Source organism: Phaethon aethereus (assembly GCF_964289735.1).
Source record: "Phaethon aethereus genome assembly, chromosome: 1".
NCBI lineage: Eukaryota > Metazoa > Chordata > Aves > Phaethontiformes > Phaethontidae > Phaethon > Phaethon aethereus.
Window position 1 is genome coordinate 160821532 of NC_138575.1, and position 23006 is coordinate 160844537.

The window sequence follows — 23006 nt, forward strand, 5'->3', positions numbered from 1 at the left end:
AACCTGACCTTGAATGTTTCCAGGGACAGACAGCTTCTCTGGGCAATGTTTCAACAGAAGACTCTCATTGCCATTGGCTTGTCCGGTTGAAAAGTTGGCCACGAAAGTATTTGCCTGACTTCAGGAACACATTAGTTATTAGAACATTTACCAGATCAATAGGACACTTGAGTTTCATTTTTCTCACAGCAATCAGGGTTCAGGTTTGTAACTGCCTATTGGCAGAAGGAAACTTTAACCCTTCATCTCTTAGTACAGGTGGGCCACTGTTTAAGCAAGTAACAGGGAGCAACCAAGCGGCAACACCATTGAAATGGAATCACAGTCATCTGGGTTCCTGTCAGCACTTCCCTGAGTGAAGCAGTCACGACTAAAAAAGAGCAACAAAACTCAAAGCCAGATACAGGTCCTCTGTTTCCTTGGCAAAAACAAGTGCTGGCAAGCAAGAGACTCCTAGCATACTCTTTTGGCTTCACTGACTCCTCAATTCTTTGCTGCTCCTGAAGAATGAAGAGTGCCTTTCTCATAACCAGATGGTTAAGTTCTGCATTGCTTGGGCTGCATGCTTCTCAGGCATGCAAGAAACTATGTATGTCATTGACCAGAAAATAAGCTTTTCCATTCTGCTTCTATCTGATGATTTTGAAATATGTCAATACTGACTGTTAATTTGGTAGGTATAACTAGAAAATGCTTAGGAAGACTGCAGTCTTCAGGGACCTTAGACTGTAACTCCCGAAGAAGCCCAGGCAGGAAATAAGTTCCCAAATGCTCAGTTCAGCCACAGTAGCAGTACTCTTAACTATGCAGAATTGAAAAACTTCAGGCACATAATTCATTTTCAGTAGAAAATTGGAAGTTCTATTGCTTTTTAGGCACACAGATGATTGAACAGATTTTTTTTTCCTATTAAAATTAGACATCTATGTTCTTTCAAAATACACTTTAGGCACCTAGGCAATATTTTCAGATTTTTCCCTTAATGCAATATTTGTACTTTGCTGTATTAAATTTCGTCTCATTCCTACTGTTCTATGCTCAAGGTTATCTAATTTTTCCTGTATGACATCCTAGTTCTCTTCTGTATCAACAGTGCAACTCAGTTCCATATCAGATATCATTAGTTCAACCCTACTTCTCATGCTAAAATCATTAAAGAAAATACTAAGATCCACTCCAAAGCTAATTCATGAAAAATTATTTTACTAGTTCCCTTCACTCTATTACATCCTTTTTCAGCATTGCCCATTTTCATCTTCACTTTAAACAGCTCCCTAACTAAAAGTTTGTACTTCTGCCTTATTAATAAGCACTTTCCTACGGGCATCATTTCAGATGCTTTACTCAGAAATTAGTCTGTCTCAGTGGGTTTATTCCCATTTAACTTCAAATATCTTTAGGGTGGTCATCTACATCTGAGCTAGTCACCCCTGGCTAACTTCACAGTCCATGGAGAGAAATAAGCACTAGTAAGTGTGATTCATCAGACTTATTTTAGAGATTTACTTTAGGATGGGATGAATCATACCCTAAAAGGAACTATTTCTTAGTACTGCTAAAAAGGGAGCATGGGGTGACTAGTTTAGAAATAGATATCTCCAGAGCAGACATGTGCATTCAGTTAGATGAATCCCATCATCCGTAACCAAACAAATTTGATCTTTCATATATCTCTGCTTTATAAAATCTGTTATCCAAAAAATGAATCTAATTATTCTGGCATAAACTTCCCTCAGCAAAATTTATTGCATTTTATACCACTTTCATTTACATTTATGTCATAAATTATTCCTTACATCATAATTTGATCCTGCATAACATTGAGGTTACACTAGTAGGTCCATTGTTGCTCAATACTTTCACCCTGAGTAAATTAACCTCATGCGTTTTCTTCTATCTGCAAAGCAGTTATTTCCATTTTCTGTGCATTCATCCTAACCTTTACTTTATTAATGTTTATTTATTATTGTATGTTTATTTATATATAATTATATACTATATAATACTGATTTCCTTCTCTTTACCCTTACTTTTTACATCTTCTAGTAAAGTGCTTGATAGTCTAAAAGTTAAATCAAACTGATGCCAGAAGTTTGGAACACAAAATATTCATTACCTAATAGGTTTTGAAAGTATACACTGTTCATATGTAACTCCTCAGTTGTGTGTCTTTAGAATCAAAATTCAAATAACTAGTAAAGGCTGCTTTAAATATAAATGCAGTTAAGCATTCATTTTACATTCAGTGAATCACAACAGTTATCAAAATCTGTAAACATGAAAGGGGGAGGATGTAGAATTACTCAGTAACACATGGCCCCAGAGCAGTAAGCAACCTCCACTACCTGACTCCTCTTTAATGTGAAGCCTCCTTGCAAACAGATGCACTAGAAAATTATCTCTCCAATGTTTATTAAATTAATTTCAAATTGACTTTATTAATACCAAATACATATCCTTATTAGCAACCTATATTACAAATGTGTAAATATCACTAGATTGCTGTATTTATCAATAATAAACTGAACACATTTAGCATAACATTAAAATCATTAATAGACTACAGTAAGGTGGGTTTCTCTATACTCTGAACAGTAAAGAATCATGCATAATGTAATAGAATATTTTGCAGCTGGTAACAACAGTCTAGACTGCAAGAGATACTTTAAATGTGTTTTTATCAACAAGAGAAAAAGGTCTTTCAACTGATCTGAAGCAATTGCTGAGAGAAAAGCTGAAGAGGATATCATTATAAAATATAATGGTAAACAGAAAATCCTGGCAGAGATTGTCCTAGGAAACTGTTTTCTTCTGTATTTGATCTATATTACTGAGGATCTGATCCAAAGCTCCTTTGAAAGTCAGCTGAAAAGTTCCTGCAGAAGCCAATGGTTTTTGCACCAGTGTTGGAGTGCAACAATAAGGCAGCTGACATTATCATAGAATCAAAGAATCATAGAATCCTTGGGTTGGAAGGGACCTTTAAATACCATCTAGTCCAACCCCCCTGCAATGGGCATCTTCAACTAGATCAGGTTGCTCAGAGCCCCGTCCAACTTGACCGGGAATGTTCCCAGGGATGGGACATCTACCACCTCTCTGGGCAGCCTGTGCCAGTGTTTCACCACCCTCACTGTGAAAAACTTCTTCCTTGTATCTAGTCTAAATCTGTCCTCTTTTAGTTTAAAACCATTACCCCTTGTCCTGTTGCTACAGGTCCTGCTAAAAAGTCTGTCCCCATCTTTCTTATCAGCCCCCTTTAAGTACTGGAAGGCTGCAAGAAGGTCTCCCCAGAGCCTTCTCTTCTCCAGGCTGAACAACCCCAACTCTCTCAGCCTGTCCTCACAAGGAGAGGTGTTCCATCCCTTTGGCAATTTTTGTGGCCCTCCTCTGGACCCGCTCCAACAGGTCCATGTCTTTCCTGTGCTGAGGGCTCCAGAGCTGGATGCAGGACTCCAGGTGGGGTCTCACCAGAGCAGAGTAAAGGGGCAGAATCCCCTCTCTCGACCTGCTGGCCACGCTGCTTTGGATGCAGCCCAGGATACAGTTGGCCTTCTGGGCTGCAAGTGCACATTGCCAGCTCATGTCCAGATTTTCATCCACCAGGACCCCCAAGTCCTTCTCAGCAGGGCTGCTCTCAATCCCTTCATCCCCCAGCCTGTACTGACACCAGGGGTTGCCCCAACCCAGGTGCAGGACCCTGCACTTGGCCTTGTTGAACCTCATGAGGTTCACACGGGTCCATTCCTGTCCAGTTCCCTCTGGATGGCATCCCCGTCCCTCAGGTGTGTCAACCGCACCACTCAGCTTGGTGTTATCTGCAAACTCGCTGAGAGTGCACTCAATCCCACTATGTCATTGATAAAGATATTCAACAGTACTGGTGCCAAGATGGACTCCTGAGGGATACCACTCATATATGCTGGGTAAAATATACATTTTTAATTCAAACTTTTATTCTCTCCTTTTAATTTGGTTTTTTTCAGTTATTATTGTCATAATTCATTAATGCATTTCATATTATTGAAGATATGAATTCTTAATATACTATCTGTATTGCATTATTCTTTATATGCTTATTGTATTATATATTTAATATTTTCAGTAAAAAATAAAAAATCTGTTACATTGAGAGGCTTTTGGCAGCAGCTGGCTCCTGGAACACTCTTTGGGAGGATCTCAGGCCTGAGAACAGACACAGTTTCTAGTGTCACAGGAGACAGACTTTGTTAGATTAAGATTCAGCTCCTATTAATGCAAATCTCTAAAATAAGTCTGGGGATCTAGAAACACAGAATCATTAAGGTTGGAAAAGACCTTTAAGATCATCAGGTCCAACCATCAACCCAACACCACCATGCCCACTAAACCATGTCCTGAAGTGCCACATCTACACGTTTTTTGAACACTTCCAGTGATGGTGACTCCACCACCTCCCTGGGCAGCCTGTGCCAATGCTTGACCACTCTCTCAGTAAAGAAATTTTTCGTAATATCCAATCTAAACCTCCCCTGACACAATTTGAGGCCATGTCCTCTTGTCCTATCACTAGTCACTTGGGAGAAGAGACCAACACCCACCTCTCCACAACCCTCTTTCAGGTAGTTGTAGAGAACAATGAGGTCTCCCCTCAGCCTTCTCCTCTCCAGACTGAACAACCCCAGTTCCCTCAGCCGCTCCTCACAAGACTTGTTCTCCAGACCCCTCACTTCATTGCCCGTCTTTGGACACACTCTAGCACCTCAACGTCCTTTTTGTAGTAAGGGGAATGCAATGTCTCTTTTTGTAGGGATGTAGGGATGTCTCTTTTTCTTCCTGTTGACTATAAAGAAGCCCAGAATGAGTAGTTCAGATGTAGATAAAAAGCAGTGTGTGTACAGTTACATGAACCCCACTTCAAGTGATGTAAATTTACCACTGTCTGTCATCGGATGGTCTTCCTAGAAGAGCTGATATAAATCCTATTCAAAACTCTACTCCACATCTTCAGGAGCAGTTCCAGCAGAGAGGAGAAGGAATGAACAGGACACTTCGTGCACTGCAAGATTTTGCAATTCTACCAAGCTGAAAAGGTACCATCATTTCCATAGTGACATCACTTGCCTTGAGAAATTGTAAATTCTGAGACAAACAGGATAACATTTTTAAGCAGGAACTTCCTAAAGGGGTGCAATCTTTGCCAAAGGTAAGGCATATTAAAAGAGGCACTCACTCTACATAGCCTGTCGATAACCAGGAAACTCTATGGAGCTTTAGAACAGGCATGACAGGAATATCAGGCAGCTGTCAAACAAAGAGGTTTTGTGGTAGTTAAACAAAACAACAATTTTTTCTATAATGCTGCATAAAAACAACACTTGTGAGCATGGTATGTTCTGCCTCCCATCCATTTCCTCTATACACAATAGCTTCCTGGTGCTCTTGTCCATGTGTCCCCAGGTATGCTGATCAAGCATATATGAGAGAAAATGTAGGCTTCTGAATGATCTGCGGGGTATGTGCCGCTGAGTTCACACTGACAGACTGGTCTGCAACAACTCACAAATTTAGTCTTGACGGTTTGCCCTCAAGCTACTGATTCACCCTCAGCACATCATGTAGACATCCTTGGTCGTGGTCTGGAAATGAATGGCTGTTGGAAATGTTATGCCTCGGCAATGTTCCCACTGCAGAGAGAAAATCCTTAGCCTTTTTAGGAGTTGTGTAGGAATAAATTATTGTCACCCAGAGCTTTAGATCTAATTCAGACCTAAACTTAAAGGAGGGCAACAGCAAATTTACAGCTTAGTCCCTTCTGTAAATTTAACAATAATTAGCAATGTGACTTGCTTAGCATCTTGCTATATGCTTGAGAGGCAGCAACATAAATATGTGTGAAGGCTCATTCAGAAGACAATCTAGATGAAAGTCCAGCATGGTCCTTGTTCACTCAGTCTGGTGGGCAGCACTGTCAGAATAGCATTTCTTTTACTGATAAGAACAAACAAGCACTTGTTCTTTACTGTTTCTCTTTTTTTCTTTTTCCTTTTTTTTTTTTGATGAGGGGCTTACTCTTTAATTTAGAGCACGATAAAGGGCCTAGACAACAATTTTCTGGATTCCTGTTAATGCAGAGTGGAATTGAGAACTAGTTATAGCCTTTGTGACTTTAACCAGTCTTTCTGATTGAAGCAGAGACCTTCCTAATTCATTCTTCATCATCCTATAGATGTTTTTGTTTGACTTAATTACGTGTGACTGCAGGTGTCAGTGTTTCTCAATGTACATGAATTGTGTGCTAGGAAAAACTTTACAAGAGCTTTGAACATAAGGTGTTCCAGACAGGCAATCTATAGAGCCTTTTATTTACTTGCTCTGTTTACCACTGGTGGTTTACAAACTATACAAAGAAAAATATGTATTTTTAAAAATCAAACTTGGTTATTTCTGGGTAAGCTTTGTAAGGCCTGAAGCAGAAGATAGGGGCACTCTATTAGCATCTGTTGTGTAGCAAGGTAGTTGAATGGAAGAAATCATTAAGCAGACAAACTATACCAGACTTAAATTTACATGGCAGCTATTGTGTAATATTGGAAGTGTTTTCTAGTAAAAAGAGCCATACTGTAAATCTGAGGTAAATGTGGAGTGTCTACACTAGTGAGAAGTTCAGGATGTGCAATGACACAGGGATGAGCTATCACTCACATTAAAGGTACAGCTTTCAACAAAGGATTGAGAAAAACAGGACAGTGCTCTGCCTGGTATCCTATAATGAGATAGGTGGTGAAATCACAGATGCTTAGCTCCACTTGTGCCAAAATGGTGGATGAGGAATTGGTTGGATGCCCCCATCCAGAGGGTAGTGGTCAATGGCTCAATGTCCAGATAGAGATCAGTGGCAAGTGGTATCCTTCAGGAATCTGTATTGGGACCAGTGCTGTTTGATGCTGAGACCCCACCTGGAGTCCTGTGTCCAGCTCTGGAGCCCTCAAGCACAAGAAAGACATGGACCTGTTGGAGCGGGTCCAGAGGAGGGCCACAAAAATGGTCAGAGGGATGGAACACCTCTCCTGTGAGGACAGGCTGAGAGAGCTGGGGTTGTTCAGCCTGGAGAAGAGAAGGCTCTGGGGAGACCTTCTTGCAGCCTTCCAGTACTTAAAGGGGGCTTCTAAGAAAGATGGGGACAGACTTTTTAGCAGGGCCTGTAGCAACAGGACAAGGGGTAATGGTTTCAAATTAAAAGAGGGTAGATTTCAACTAGACATAGGAAGAAATTTTTGACAATGAGGGTGGTGAAACACTGGCACAGGTTGCCCAGAGAGGTAGTAGATGCCCCATCCCCGGAAACATTCCAGGTCAGGTTGGACGGGGCTCTGAGCAACCTGATCTAGTTGAAGATGTCCCTGCTCACTGCAGGGGGGTTGGACTAAAGGACCTTTAAAGGTCCCTTCCAACCCAAACTACTCTTATGATCCTCTGACAAAATATTTTGCATGAGTGATAGGAGGGTAGTATCCAGCTTTTCTAGTGGTCACTGGAGAAATGAGGACTCAGACTGCATTGTAGATATCTAAAGTGTCGTTAGAAGAACTCTCCCCTCCTTGTTACATGGTCTCACTTTTTTCTTTCTCTCTCCAATGTGCTCCCCCTTCTTTTAAGATTAAACTCACCTACTTGATTAATCATTTGATAGTGAGAAAGTACCACTCACAGACAGATTGCTTTTCCACATTTCTTGGAGCGATGAGGAAATTTTACATGTCTATAAAAACACCTAAAAGTTTGCTGTAGTCATTTCTATTGAATTAAAACCTGGGAACCCTCAGCAAACATTTTGTTTAGGGTTAAGGCAAAGTACTTTCATGACAACATATTTCCTTGTAATCATTTACCATATATTTTATTTTTCCTGTAGACCATAGCAAAAAAATCTTCCAGCAATGCATGTCCTTTTCCTTAAACAATGTGAGACTGACTCCTTATATTCAGCCTCTGTTAGTGGTTGTAGCAGCCAATCCTCACCAAATGCAACTGCAGATACTCTGTCTCTTGGGCACTTTTTGTATGCTGTTATTTATGATCCACATACCATCCCGGGGCGGGGGCCCTGTTCTATTTCTAAGTGCAAGGAAAATTCTGCTGTTAAATTCTGCTGATCCCTCAGCACTTCTGTAGCTGTGTTCACCAACAGGCAATCAAACCCGTCAGCAATGTATACAAATTATCTCTTTGCAGCAGATATATGTATAACATACACAGAACACCAGAAACCTTTTGTGTAGCTGTCTTGTTTTCATAACAGGGCATGTAGATGGTAAAGGTGCCTTCTGTGTTCAGCATTACTTTTTCAGAAGTCAGCTACAGATTGTTTCCCGCTTACTGCTTCCCTTAATCTCACCACCGCTATGGTAACAACTGAGGAATCCAGATACACTATGCATAATACCTTCTGGCAAAGAGTGAGACTGGATTCATTGCTGACGGGTTTGACTGTGTACCTGTGGGGGCCCTCACCTGCCACTGCTGAAGAGAACTACAGAAATGCAGCACAGGTCAGTGAGAGGGAAGACACAGGCAGGCACTTCAGCTGTTGCATAGCTTTTGTTTTGGTATTCTAACTCACCAGGATCACTCTTCTGCCTTAGGAACAAGAGGCATTTACTGCCCTGTGTGTTCTGTTTTTCTGAAGATATCAGTGCACTTTTGCAGCTCTATAACACAGCTATCACTGGGAAATATTTTTGTTGCTGAGGTATCTCAACTGTAACACCGTTTGTACCATTCAGCATCCCCATACAGACCCCAACTATTCCTTTGCTTGCTTCTCTACATCATGGCTAACTGGGCAAGTCTATCATCCTAGACCACCACTACCAAGACTTCCCTACTGTTCATCAGGATTAGCTTTAACATCTACTTACGGGGGAGAACCTGCTGGCAGATTAATCTGTTTCTGCTGCTAAAAACATAGCACTGCTGTAAATACAACTTTACCTAACTATGCTCCTTGCCACCATCTAGTGGGTGGCTGGACATTTTGTTTATCCCGATAAATTACTGGGTTATCTTTTGGGAGAAGCCACAGAAATACTTTGCATATGTGCCATACTTAAATGTACTTGTCAAAAATAGCTTCACTGCTAGCTGGTTCAATAATGTATATATCTGCTACATGTTTCATCATTAGTATACTGCTAAAAGTCAAATATGACAAGTCTTTGCTCTGTATTTAGTGTATCAAAACTTTAAAAAAGGTCTTTGAAAACCTCATCCCACTGAAAATCCATAGGAATGTATGCACTGCTTTTAGATGGAGCAGGGCTTGCCTCAGCTTTGCCTTTTACTTTTATAACAAAACATATTGCATATGGACCAAACATATGCATATGTATATGTAGATGCATAGGTATATGTATATACAAAGAAAAAACAAGTCATGATGCGTCACTCAAAGCTACTTCCCACCTCAGTCAAGCAAAACTACTCTCTGGCTTTTCATACATTTGAGTATAAGTTCCCCCACAGCCCTTCTGGACTTCTACTACACTGAAAGCTTAACAAGACAGAAGAAAAAATGGATGCAGTCTTAAGAATACACTTACTGTGCAACTGTTTTGCTCTGCTATCCAGCCACAATCCTGTTCTCCTGTTACACCAATAAGCACTATCCCTACTGCAGAAGACCTTCAGCTGGGTCTAGCAATACAAAATTTATCCTTTCAAATCACAGTCGATTGTGTAATAGACGTTGAGTTCTGAGAGCCACAAAACTTCTGCTCTCTTGCAATGAAGAAGCTTAAAATCTTTTCAGCATGTTGTCACATCTATGGCATTGTATCATCAGTAGGAACAATACCACTTATAGTCAGTGGAGCCACACAGGGGAATTTAGAGCAAGAAAGAAGTTAGCCCTTGGGAAAACCTCCCATCTTCCCCATATGTTCCTTTTTCTTTCCTCATTAGGCAATCAATCAAGACCATAATCAGGAAGAGGTAATGCTGCACTGATAAAAATCAAGCTGACACTAGGGAGTTTATTGCTCATCTCCTGGCTTTAAGATGGATGCCATGATGTGTGAAGGTAGCGCACATCAGTGGTGCCAGATTCACTGCTCAAGAAGCTGAAATCCCTTTTCCAAAACCATTGAGTGTACAACAGCATGGGAAGCCACTGCTATAACTGTATCGGTACGTTTTGACCCTACACAGTCTTAACAATCCATTTCTATCTACTATATCTTCTTCTATCAGCAGAAGCCTGAAGCCTTTTAAAAATTATTTTAGAAATTCTTTCTCAAAGTTGCTTGCTTTAATTTCCAAGATGGATAAATACTTAAAACAAATCTTAGCATCTATGAACCAGCTTTACCTTACTACTTAAAGGATTTGATACAGATTACGAAGCACCATTCCAGAATGAGACTTGCTGAACCTAAACATAAAATAATGGTTCCGGAAGGAATTATAAAATCAATGGCATGAGCACAAGTGAGTTGCACAAAAAAATTTTTTTATTATTGCAGTCAACAGCTATTAATCTTTTGCCACATATTTAGCGGACCACAACGCACAAAAGCAAATGTTTAAAAATTCATTTTATAGAACTTTCTGGGACAATATAATTAGAAGTATTGCCTGTTATAATTATTGCCTTGGGTCTTAATTTTTTTGTACTTATCTTCTACTTTTTCCTTTCTCTTTCATTCTGCTAAATACAGGAGATACCGCTCTTATTCATGTTTCAGTATACCATTTGTTGACTACTGCACAGTATTTCAGCCAACGTGATATGCTACTAAAACACACAAATAAAATAATATATTTTAAAATACATTTTCAGCATATGGAGTTCCAGTATCAGTTCTCATGAAATCTAGAATTTAAGAGTACTAATACAGCTAAGCCCCTGCCTTCTCATTTTGCATCAAACGGGTTTAGTAGTCTTATATTACGCTCTTTGCATTTATTTCTGTTGTTAGTGAGCACCATGATAGACTTGTAGGAACAGAAAACTTCTCCTTTTGGTTTCATTTGCTTCTTCAGAAATGTTTGTTCATTAAAGCTACACAAGCATACTTTCTGACATCTCTCTATAGTGTTGTACCAAGAGATTATTTAGTCAAGTGAGTATAGGATTGCATTCTTGTGACACACCAGGCTGTTGGCATTTGAGGTCAGGGACATGGCATTACCAAGGCTTGATCCTGCGAAACACAGCAAACTATTGTTCAGAGACAGTTGATATCTCGCGAAATGGTTTCCAATTGCATTTGGAAACTGAAGATCTAGAAGATAATGTGAATGTCTGGAGACACTAGCTAAGGCTACAGTTCTGCCTGGTTCTTATCTTCTTCACCAAAGTGTTGATCCACTTTTATACAATTACTGCCGCTTGAAGTCAACATACCCAGGAGCACTTGGCACTTTTCAGAACTGAGTCCTCAAGCAGATACTGAAAAAACATATAAATGCTCCAAATGTATGCTGGTTGTCAAGGGTTCTTTAAAGCCACAGATATTTTTATTAAAAATAACCAATGCCTGGACTACGTTAGATCATTTCCTAGCATGCACGCCACTGCATCTGTGGAAGAATTTCTTGAAGTTTCTGACTTGCTTGGAAGGGAAAAAATACAAAAGTAAGAAACAATAGTGGAAATGTCCTTCCACCAAGATACAGTCAAGAAATCTCTTACGTCTTTGGATTCTGCCTGAAGGTTTCTACAGAAAGTTCAAAGAGACAAACTTGCTGAAAGCTCTCCATATGTTTGCCTCAGGGAGTGAGACTGGAGTGCATTGTTAATATTTTTACTTCCAGCTTGCAGACTGGAGCCATTTCTTCTTCTTTTTGTCTTTTTTTGACATTAATTAACCTATTTTTTTGATGTGGTAAAAAAAATAAGCAAAGGAAAAAAGGCAATAAGATTTTTCTTTTTTTTTCTTCCTCAGTAAATCAAACTGAATAATTGCAAGAGATGCTTCTTATTAGGCAAGCCTTGATCTGTGATGCACTGAGCCATGTATCTTTTGCTGTGGTTACAAGAACAACCTGCTATGGGTAAGCCAACATCTGATCCTGTGGGGCGGCAACTCTTTTGCAGTCACTGCCTGCATACACGTTTCTGCTCTGACATACCCTAGGGTAGATGCAAGTTTACCCTTCAGTGAAGTTATTTTTCCTTTATTATCCTGTTGTAGAATCTATCACAGCCCAACAATTCCACAATTGATTTGTTGGCAGCCGAGCCCTGGGGCTTGGAATGTAAATAAGACTCGAAATGAAAGTGATGTGCACTGCAGCAGCAGACACCGAGTGCAGGTACTTCATCAATTGACCTGATTTCTGGAAAATCTGCCTGCAACCTTGAAACTTGCTTGCAATTACAATCTTTGCAATAAAATATTAGTCTCCATGGTAATGAGAAGTGCTTTCCTAACTTACTTAGGGGAAAAAAAAAGGGAGGAGATGACAATATCTCTGAGAAAATTAAATTTTCATTATCATTTAACAGTTGGACAGCTTCCTGCAGACTTGTCAACAGATTAGTAGCACTCTGCCCATTTTATACATGGAAAAACTGAGTAATTAATAGCCCTTAGGCCTTCCTTGAAAAAAGGAGATTTAATGAGCTCTGTAGCAATATCAGAACAGAATAGCACATAAATAGTTTGCCTGTGTCCATGCAAAAGAACACCACCAATGGAAGGATGGCCCTTCCTTACTTCTTACAAGATCTACTAGATGTTATTAAACAAATGTTGCTCTACCCATTTAAATGTTGCAAAATTGTGGGGCACAAATGACCTCTTTGGGGCAGGAATTTTGTCGTTCCTATATTTTTGTATAGTATCTATCACAATGGGAGGCTGACTCATATGCCCTGGCTTACCAGGAAAAAAAAAAAAAAAAATTAGGGCCTAGTAGTCAACAGAAGAATACGAAAAATGTGACAGGCTCTGTACAAAGCCAGGTGCTCAACAGGCAAAATATTATTCAAACCAACTTATGAATAAGGGGCTGCTTTAGGACCCATATGAACCGGGTTCTAAAGCTGGTTGTGAAATCTTTCTGAACAATTTTGTCACAGGAAACAGTCAAAATAAAGGACAAAAATCTTCAGGGCTGGGAACCACAGAACTGAAGTCAGGGTGGGGAGAAGGAAGAGAACCATCTTTTTTCTCCCCAGTTAGAGAGCCAGAGCGAGCCACAGAATTCAGACTATGGCAGCCTGCCCAGAAATATCCTATCAACTCTACTTTCCAGGAGACAAAAAGCCTTCCAGAAGCTGAATGGTTATCTGAAAAACTCAGTCTTGTCTCCCCTGAGATGGAACTCTCTTAAGTGGGCAGAAGGAGAGGGCAGTTTGTATCCTATGAAAATGTTGGGCTTTTACCTTTCTTCTGTCAGCTCAACAAAAGTTTTTCCAAAACCTCAGAAATCCTCATAGCAAGGAGACCACCATGTTATAACCAGGTCTTTTGGGTTCTGTTTCTTGTTCTTGCCACTGAATTGCTGTGCAATCATGGATAAGCGACTTTATCTCATTATTTCTCAGGTTTTCCATCTCTAAAGTGAGATGCTTGCTTTGCCAAGCACTCTAGATGACAAAAAGATAAACTATTCTTTCTTAAATTTCTTATACAGCCATAATTACCCCTGAGCAAGAAGGGAAAGAAAAATGTTATTTACAAATCACAGCTGGAAATTATCTAAAAGCAGCCACTTTAACTACACTCCACAGTAACTCATATGCCTTAAATTTCTCAGTGCTTTTTTGAGACACTAAAATTTAAGCATCACTATATGATCTCATGCTTACAGCCACACCTGTCTATGAAATAAACTTATTTTAGTAAGAATAACAATTTCATTTCACAAATACCAGTAACAAGAAAAGTTTAAAGTATTTTCCATATTTCATGGCAGTGTTATCTTCTGATGTCCTGGTCTGCAGTCTGATATTGCCTACTGGCTCCCTGTCAGATCACGCTGCTCACCAGCTTTGCCTCAAACACTGAGGCAGTTTTAAGATCTTTCCATTCAGATTTTGATTTATAAGTTATAAACTGGATTCATATGAATCATGCACTATTAGCTTCTCTCTTTTTTTACATTATACTACAGAGTGTTTCATAGTATGTATTTCCCCAGAGTTCTCTTATCACTTTTAGGGTTAGCTTCAAAGATTCCTTTTTTCCTCCTACTTTTTAAATATAGGTATTGGTCATGGAGTTCTTAACATGTGGATGAACTTTCAGGATTTCATGGAACCCATTGTGAGGTAAGAAGGTCTGTGAAAACAGAATAAAAGACAAGGCTAGAAACGTAGCTGAAAAACTAAAAATAGCTGGAAAGGGAACCTTTGTACAGAAAAAGGTACAGGCCCCAATTCATTGTTTCTTGTACCTCACATCATCATTTTATATTGCGCAGTACAAAATGACATCATCTGACTTACCATATTCAGCACTTATATTTCACTTAGGTGAATGACTATATGAGTGCAAAACAAAGGTCCAATTTGTTAAATTATGTAATACAAGGAAAGGCAAATAATTGTTCTGGTTCTCTGACCATGGTTGCAAATGCTTTTCAAGATCTATATATTTTAGATGCTGTTGGGTCTTCCAGTAGATTAGAGTTTCCCCATCTTCTAATGTATTGCCCAGTATGATTTTATATAGTGTGCAATAAAGTTCCAATCAATTTAACCCTAAGACAGATACAGCAGTCTTTAAAAGTACCTATTTATATTTATATTTACATTTACATTTGTATGTGTGTAGATAAAAGACTATTAAACTGGAGGACAAAAGTAATGAATTACAAATTGATTCTGACAGCAGAGATGCTTGTACAGTCTTTTGATTAGGACAATAAAATTTTTAAATTTAAAACTTGGAAATATTCTTAAATCATATAAGGTTAGCACATGCAATCATTCTGACTACATCTCCAATCTTTTCCTCATACAGCTTGAAATAATTTTAGGAAGGAAATTTGAGTACCTTAGAAAATGATTCAAGAGTTCCACTTTCTGTTTAAATTTTCTTTTTTATCTTCAGCTTCTTTGTGTCAAGCACAGACAGTTATTTTCAGTTCAATGTCCGGCAAAGAAAGAGCGGAGGGAAAAAACTTACCACAGTTAAGTGAAAACTTTGTATTTTCTCTAACATAACAAAAGCTAGGCAGATGCACAGACTGAAGTAGTTCACGTTAATGAGTTGGCATAACTACATTGATACTTTCCCTGAAAGGCTTAGGTTGATTATTGATAGATGATTCTTTTTCCTATAAAAGCTAAAGTATATCTTTGTGCTATGTCTAAAGAACTGTAGTGAAGAGTAGTGATGAGGATTTTTATGGTTCAGAGAACAACAGAATAGCAGAATCTTTGTTATTCACAAGTGTTTGACCTGCTACAATATTTTCGTTTTATATTGTCAAGAACACATTTCATAACTGCTGGTACAGCAGTGCGTAATTCTCACATTCAGAATTAACTACTATTTTTAAAGGGTATTTCTTAGCTACCTGTTTGGGGGAAGTAGAGTGTGTGATTAGATACATATTTTAACATATTTTAAGACTGTGAGCCATAATCCTTCAAACCTACCCTAAACATTAGAGTAGCAACAAGTCTTCAATGGATCTGCTTATTCTCAACCAGTGAGCAAGGATATGTCTACAGCAGCAGGGCTGAAGGATCCAATACTTGACTGGAAGCCTCTATTCTAAAGAAAATTAAAGTTGTGGGGTCTGTCTGTCAATCCTCTTCTAACACCTTCTGTCCCACTTAATCCAGGGTTATCAATGTATAGGGGCCTCAAGCATGTTGAGAGATGGCTGAGAGCTGGGGTTGTTCAGCCTGGAGAAGAGAAGGCTCTGGGGAGACCTTATTGCAGCCTTCCAGTACTTAAAGGGGGCCTATAAGATAGGTGGGGACAGACTTTTTAGCAGGGCCTGCAGTGATAAGACAAGGGGTAATGGTTTTAAACTAAAAGAGGGCAGATTTAGACTAGATACAAGGAAGAAATTTTTGACAATGAGGGTGGTGAAACATTGGCACAGGCTGCCCAGAGAGGTGGTAGATGCCCCATCCCTGGGAACATTCCAGGTCAGGTTGGACGGGGCTCTGAGCAACCTGATCTAGTTGAAGATGTCCCTGCTCACTGCAGGGGGGCTGGATTAGACCTTGAAAGGTCCCTTCCAACCCAAAGATTCCATGATTCTATGATTCTGTGTTCAGTTCCTACATGTTACATAAAAATCACAATGGCTGTGTAAATCACAGCAACCCTACAGACACTTTCACAGAAAGATCCAGCTATCACTGATGCTATGTGGTGGCTGGCTAGCCAACAAGTCTGGGCAGGCCATTCAGCAGGAAACACACTTGTAGCTCTGGTCACTCATAGAATGAAGTGAATCTGGAGCAGGTAGCAAGCCAAAAAGCAGAGTGAGGAATATAGAGGGATCTTAACAAAGATGGCTTATATGGATCATGAGGGGAACTGCAGTTACTAAAGCAAGGAGCTATAGGAATATGAAATGCAGGAAAAAGGGGAAACAATGCTCCATTCATTCCACCCCTCTTGCAACAATCTTGTTTAACTTCTATTTCATTTGTATTTTGTTTTTATGAGTTATGGTTGATCAAGACTGCAACTGCAACAGGCATATGAGTTTGCCTGTGTTTACATACATATACGTATACATAAACACACACGTACAAAACATGACATACAAAACAAGGTACCCAAGACCTTCTTCTACTTAAAATGCCTTGTAGCAGAATAAATACTTGGAACACAAGCTGCCTAGAGAAAGAAATCATCGAACTACTATTAACAATTGTAGTGCAAATATGCATAGCATATATGCAAATATTCACACGTGTAATGCTTGTGCATGCCCCAACTATGCAACAGGTAGCGACCAGCGACCTACAGTTACGAGCAGTTGTGCTCCGTGGCCACTCGCACATTTATGATGGCAAAATCCAGCCCACAGAGAAGATGCAGCTGTTTCAGAAGTAACTATGGTAAAGACTGACAGTCTTTTTACGCTTCTGAAACATTTTGGTTGAATACCTCATTACCATAGTCCCTGACATTTTATTCTCGTGTCTGTAAAGTCGCTGCAATACTCGCAGATGCTGATCCCTTGAAATATGATGTCTTTTGCACACTCTTTTCTTACAAAAGAAAGCTCAGCCTTGTGCAGATCTGCAATGGCAGACTGCTAAAAATAAGGATGCGATAGCCACTTAGGTAGATCAATTTGCTGAGAGAACTACAGAGCAAGGAGATACTCACTTCATACATATACACTCCCAAAAATTGCACATTAAAAAAAAAAAAAGTGTTGTATTTAGGAACTGTTTTAAATTGAAGTCCTATAATAACCCTCCGAAGAAGCAGACTGGAGATAAATTATGCAACTGTAGCTGATTTGAATCAGATTTTGAGGGAACTAGGGAAGTCTCCAGAACAGGTATTTGCTCTGCAGTTCTTCACAATAATTAAAACAGAAGAGAAGGTTATCATGAAAGCTGCTGTATTATAAACAGCAAAATAATAAAACCCTAAGAAATAGGCTTATTTCAAAATGGCAAATAATGGGAATGAAGGACTTCTGTACATGTTGTCTAGTTCATACGGAAATGTTAATTGGTATTGTTGTATTGACATTAAGTGGTGATGAGGTGATTTATACCATCTGTGCATCTAGCTGTGTGGATATATATACATTTGACCAGAACTGATGATATCAGCAGACTTACACTGAACAAATGAGATTCCAGTTATAAAGCATAGATCAAGGATGTGCAGGTATATAAGAAATGTGAGCAATTGAGCTACTAAGATGACTATCTGATGTGAATGGGCCATTAGTAGAATACATACATCAGCAAATGTGATAGTCAAACCCTCTACAGAACGAAATGTAATACAGAAATGTGGAAGTGACTCAACTAGTATAAGTCTGGCAATTGTCACAGTTAGTCCGGTGGGGCAAATCTCAACCTTGATTCACAGAACCTTACATATATTCACATATGCTTAAATTAAAATAAATTCTTACGTATGTGCAAGTTTAAGAATGAACCAAAATTTCATTTACTTCATTGGAATTTATAGAAGATAAAAGAGTAAATAAATGATAGACTGCCTTTCCTAACTAAGAATGTTTTTTTTCCTAAACTGGGCCTCTCTTCTGACTTGGAGCCCTTCTGTTAGTAACCACAAATTATTTAAAATGTCTATAAATGTTGTGATGTCAGGAAGATTATTGGATTTGGAAAGACTGGAAAGATAATTGACATGAATTTGACTTGATAATACTTATTTGGGGTAGTTTGCAGGGAGTAAGCTGAAACAGTAAGGAAATGTGCCAGCCATCAACCAGTACTTCCTCATCATGAACGAATATGGCAAATCAGGCATTTTTAGGAAGTGATATAAACCTCAGTGTTTTGGATTTTAGAAGTAGAAACCTTGAAAGCATACTGTTGCAGATTATCTCACATTTTATCTTGCATTTATTAGACAAAAATGACCAAAAAGTCATAGAGACATCTGTAATCTCTACCATTGTATGACTGTAAATTATAAAATACAAAGCTTACTGATTATGCCCACATATATCACTAAGTCAGGGACAAGGCCAGAATGGACAAGATCGTTTTAAAGTACAAGGCACAATTTACTGGTTGGCAGGTCGTGGTCTTTGTGTATTTATTTTAGCTCTTGTAACAGAGGGACCAGAAGTTTGTGACCAGTGAACAGAGCTCTGCGTGCTTGGTGACAGCAGATCGCCGGCTTTCCACCACTTCCCAATCCAGAAGCGCCTCAGATGCTTTGTGGTGGCTGTTAAACAAGCGTTAAGTTACAGACTACCATTTTAAAAGCAGGAGCTTCACATATACTTGAATAAGAGCCTGGAAATTGTGCTGGTTCAGCTGCTGCCTCACAAGCAGCTGAGCTGTCGATGCCATAGCAGCAGATGTTGCAAAGCAGGTGTCAAGTAGGCAATTATGGGTGGCAACCACTGAAGCCCTCCCAAAGTAGCATTTCCACTTGAGAGTTAAAGCCTCAAAGGAGCTATAAAATAACCTCGTTAATTTGACAGTTGATAGTGCAAACATCTCAAAAATCCCACTCTAAGTTATACGTCCCTGCCTGGCTTGCAGACAGGATTTCTCATCCAGTTTCAGTATATTAAGATCTTACTGTTTTTAGGGAAGCTTTTGCCGAACATGTGCTATAGTTCAGCATTTAATCACACTTTCTTACAAGAAAATCTTAATGATGAAACGCACGAATAAAGTATACCTGATAAAGCCTTTTTATTACTTCCTTATGGAATCTGTCCTGCGGGAAGCACCCCGCAACAAGCCCGGCAGGACCAGGGCCTGAGCGAGAAAGGCGCTGAGCGCTCTGCTAACCTGCCCGCGAGCTGCAGCGCCAAGCTCCCCGTCGCACCCAGGGCTCCCGCCCAAGGCGGCGAGCTCCCCGCCTCCCCCGCGCTGCCGCCCTGCTGGCTTTGTAACGTGTTTTCGCGGGGGGCGCCGCTTCGCCTAAGCCCGCCGCCGCTGGAACCTCGCCCCCGAGGGATGAGTGGGGGGCTGAGGGCAGGGACACAGGCGCTCTCCACGCCGACAGAGGTTCCCCGGGGCCGGGCGAGGCCCCCCACTCCCCCGCGCTGGAAAGCCTCCCGTACGCCCCGGCTCACCCGCTTGCAACGGTCACGCTAACGGTCGCGGCGGCGCGCGAGGGCAAGGGCGAGCCCGCTCGAGCCGCCCCCCGCGGCCAGTCAGGTGCGCGGGACAACGACCGCCACGCAGGGGCAGCGCCGGCCGGCCGGCCGGCCGGCGGACGAGTGCGCTCTGAGAACGCGGCGCAGGGGGTGGGCAGCGCCCGGCTCCCACCTTTGTGGGAGGCGGAGGGGCACGGAGTTTGGGGTAGAGGCGAAACGACTCGCACCGGCCCCGCTGCTACCGCGAGCGCTCTCTTCGCTCCGCTTCCTCAGCCCGGCCTGCCGCGCGTCACCGCCGCCGCCGCCAATGGGCGCGAGGAGCTGCCCCGAGAAGGCGGGGAGAAGGAGGGGTGGGGCGGCGAGGTAGCCAATGGGCTCTGAGGATGTTTTCCGGAGGCGAAGGCGCCGCGGCCCCTCCCCCGCCGGCCGCTCCGGCTGGGGGCTCGCCGGGCGGGAGAGTTTCGCACCCGGGCGGGAGATGCCGCACGGGTTCCTTCTCCTCGCAGGTAACGTCGTACGGGGCCCCCGGCGCGGGGCCGATTTGCCCGTGCCCCGCTTGCTGGCAGGAGCGCTGGCGGAGCTGGCCCGGACGGCGCGGTGGGGTGAGGGGGGGGGGGGGGGGGGGCGCTGAGGGCCGGTGCAAGACAGCCCCCTCGGTGCGGCCGCCGCCCGCAGGACAAAAGGGGAGCGGCGAGTGGGGCAAGGCCGCTGCGAAACTCCCGGCGGGGCTCGCCCGCTCCGCAGCCTCGCCCCTGCCTGCCCGCCCGCAGCTGCCTGCCCGGGCGGCCTCTTTTCCCGGGACCGGGCACTCCGAACGCCCTCAAGTTTGCGGGTCTCCGCGCACGGCCGTTGTGACCGTTGGTGCGAGCCTCCTCGCGGCGCCAGCTCTCTCCGGCAGGACACGCGGCGCCGGAGCCGTGCCCCCCCGCCGCGGGGGCTGTGCCGGGGTGTTGTCCGCGGGGCCGGGCCCGGGTCGGCTCGGGCTCGCCTTTCCTTCTCGGAGCGGGCCGGCGGCCGCAGCAGGGAGCGCCTTCCTTGCCGCCGCTGGGCAGTCGCCTGTGAGGCGGCCGGCAGCGGGAGAGCCCTTGGGGCCGCCCCTCGGAGGGGCGTGTGCGCGGCGGCGGGAGGTCTTGGTCCCTCGTGGGTGTTCAGACCACCTGGGCGGTTAACGCCTCGCCCTGGTAAGGGACCCCCCACGGTCTGGGCTCCTTTTCTGGACCGAGGGGGAGGAGTGGCAGCAGATGTACGTCAGATAAATAGAACAGGCATAGTGGGAGAAACTTGCGGGGCAAAATGAATTTTAAATATTTGAAGTGGGTAGTGGGCATTGATGCTATATCCGTGCTGTTGCGAGCAATGCAGTACACTTCCTTCTGATTAACAGCCTTCCTTTTAGTCTTTGTTTTCGTCAAACTAAGAGCACAAGGGTGAATTACTTTGAGAAAAGGTTTTGCTCTGAAAGTGGCTGGTCTGCTTTGCCTTGCTAAGGAGCTCCAGTCTCTCTCAGGTTGCAGAGCTCCGTGTTCAGACTTTGTCTGCATTTGGGAGCAGTGCTATATAGTCCCCAAAGCGAGAAGAGGCACTGGTGTGACAGGGAGTACCGCCTGTCTGTGTGCATGTGCATGTACAGAGATTGGGAATACGTGGAGACTGGAATTTAGTGTCGCAAACAGAAAGCTACAAAGCAATTGCCTTAGCAGCTCTAATGGTCTAGTCTGTTCAAGAAGCTAAAGGACTGGAGCTTTTTCCTAGATTGTATGAAGACATTAAATGCAATGTTTTCAGGGGTGCAACAAGTTGATTTAAAAAGCTAGTAAATGAGAAGGGTGAAGGGGCTTACAAATTAAAACTTTGTATCATGCCCTGCTTTTACTGTAGTTTTCCATTCGTAGCCTAGTCCCCCTGCCATTTATAGCAGCACTTGATAATAAGACCACTCGCAATACTGTTAGAGGAGCAGAGGCAGAATAGCTGTCCAGGCGGAGGGCTGGCTTTGGAGCATCAGAAGAAACCCTTCCACATAAAGGTGGCTCGTGGTTAAACCTTCAGCCTTAGTACCTCCACACTGGTGTATCACTCAGTGCTGTTGGATTGCGTGGTCTTTTTCATCTACCTCAACAACATCATAAGCCCGTGAATACAGCAGTGGAATTTAGCCTAAACTGTACTTGTGGCGTGCCGGGTGATGTAGTGAATGCTACTTTGATCTTAATTGTATGCGTCTTGTTGTCTCATTGAATTGTTGAGATTTAGGGCCTAGTCCGTTAACTGCTATCTGTATATGCCTACTTGTGATGTTTGCATGAATTCTCTGTATAGACTACGTGTAAGATCAGGTCCTTTAATTCGATTAATAGAAGAGTTGAGCACTTTTTGCCATTGATGATGTTTGGTTTTCACACTCAGAAGGAAATGATAGTGGTTATCATTCTCTTAAGAACTTTATAAATGCTCCATAGTCCCCGTGATGCCCCTGTTTGTTATACTTGAAAAGACTAGTAAGAAAAACCGTGATTTACTCAAGGTTTTAGAATTTGTCTGTGCCAAAGCTTTAACTTAGATTCTAAGAATTTCTTGGCTTTATTTCTGTGCTCTGACCATGAGAAACTGTGCCTTCCACAGTTGAAGTAGAAAAATATGTTTAGATATGTTCCAGTAATTATGAAACACACAGAAAGAAAAAAATGTTAGGTTGTATGAAACTTCATTCTCCTCTCCCGACCCAACTCTCCACTTTTAAATTATTTTTTAGTGAAATGCAACTCTAACTGTGCATTTGTATGTATTTCTTTCAGATTCGCAACCAACATAATGCTGAAGCTCCCAACTTGGAACAAGCATTTCACAGAATGGCACAAGCAGAACCTAATCTGGACCATGACATATCATGGTTCCTCCTTCCATCATACTGGGCTAAAATGCTTGTGGCATTAATTTCCTTCCTCTGTTTTGCTAACAGCTATGATGGAGATTTTGTCTTTGATGATTCTGAAGCCATCATCAATAATAAGGTTTGTCTCTCTTCTTTCCGTCCCATGCCCTTTGACATAAATGGTCATAGGAAAAGAAATAATGACAACAGTTATCGAAGTAGGCCCAAAATAGTCATCCTAATAAAGAGCTTCCTTCTGATATTCCTTTTTTTGAATTTCATTTTTCTGTTTTGTTTTATTGGTTTTTTTTAAAGTAACCTTTATTTAAGGTTGACAAACAAGCTGTGCAGCAGTGCTCTACTGAAAAGCTAGAAGCATAAGTATGCTTAACAA

The 23006-nt window shown here is 41.9% G+C and overlaps 1 protein-coding gene across 1 annotated transcript in view; it reads left to right on the forward strand.

The window, feature by feature from the left end:
* Positions 1-22581: 22581 nt before the first annotated feature.
* Positions 22582-23006, forward strand: part of TMTC4 (transmembrane O-mannosyltransferase targeting cadherins 4) — a gene marked incomplete at its 3' end in the record, with an annotated part of 49356 nt that continues 48931 nt past the window's right edge. Inside the window, exon 1 of the mRNA XM_082014522.1 lies at positions 22582-22751. Coding sequence (XP_081870648.1) covers positions 22590-22751 — 162 coding nt within the window. The 5' untranslated portion in view covers positions 22582-22589. The remainder of the gene's footprint in view (positions 22752-23006) is intronic.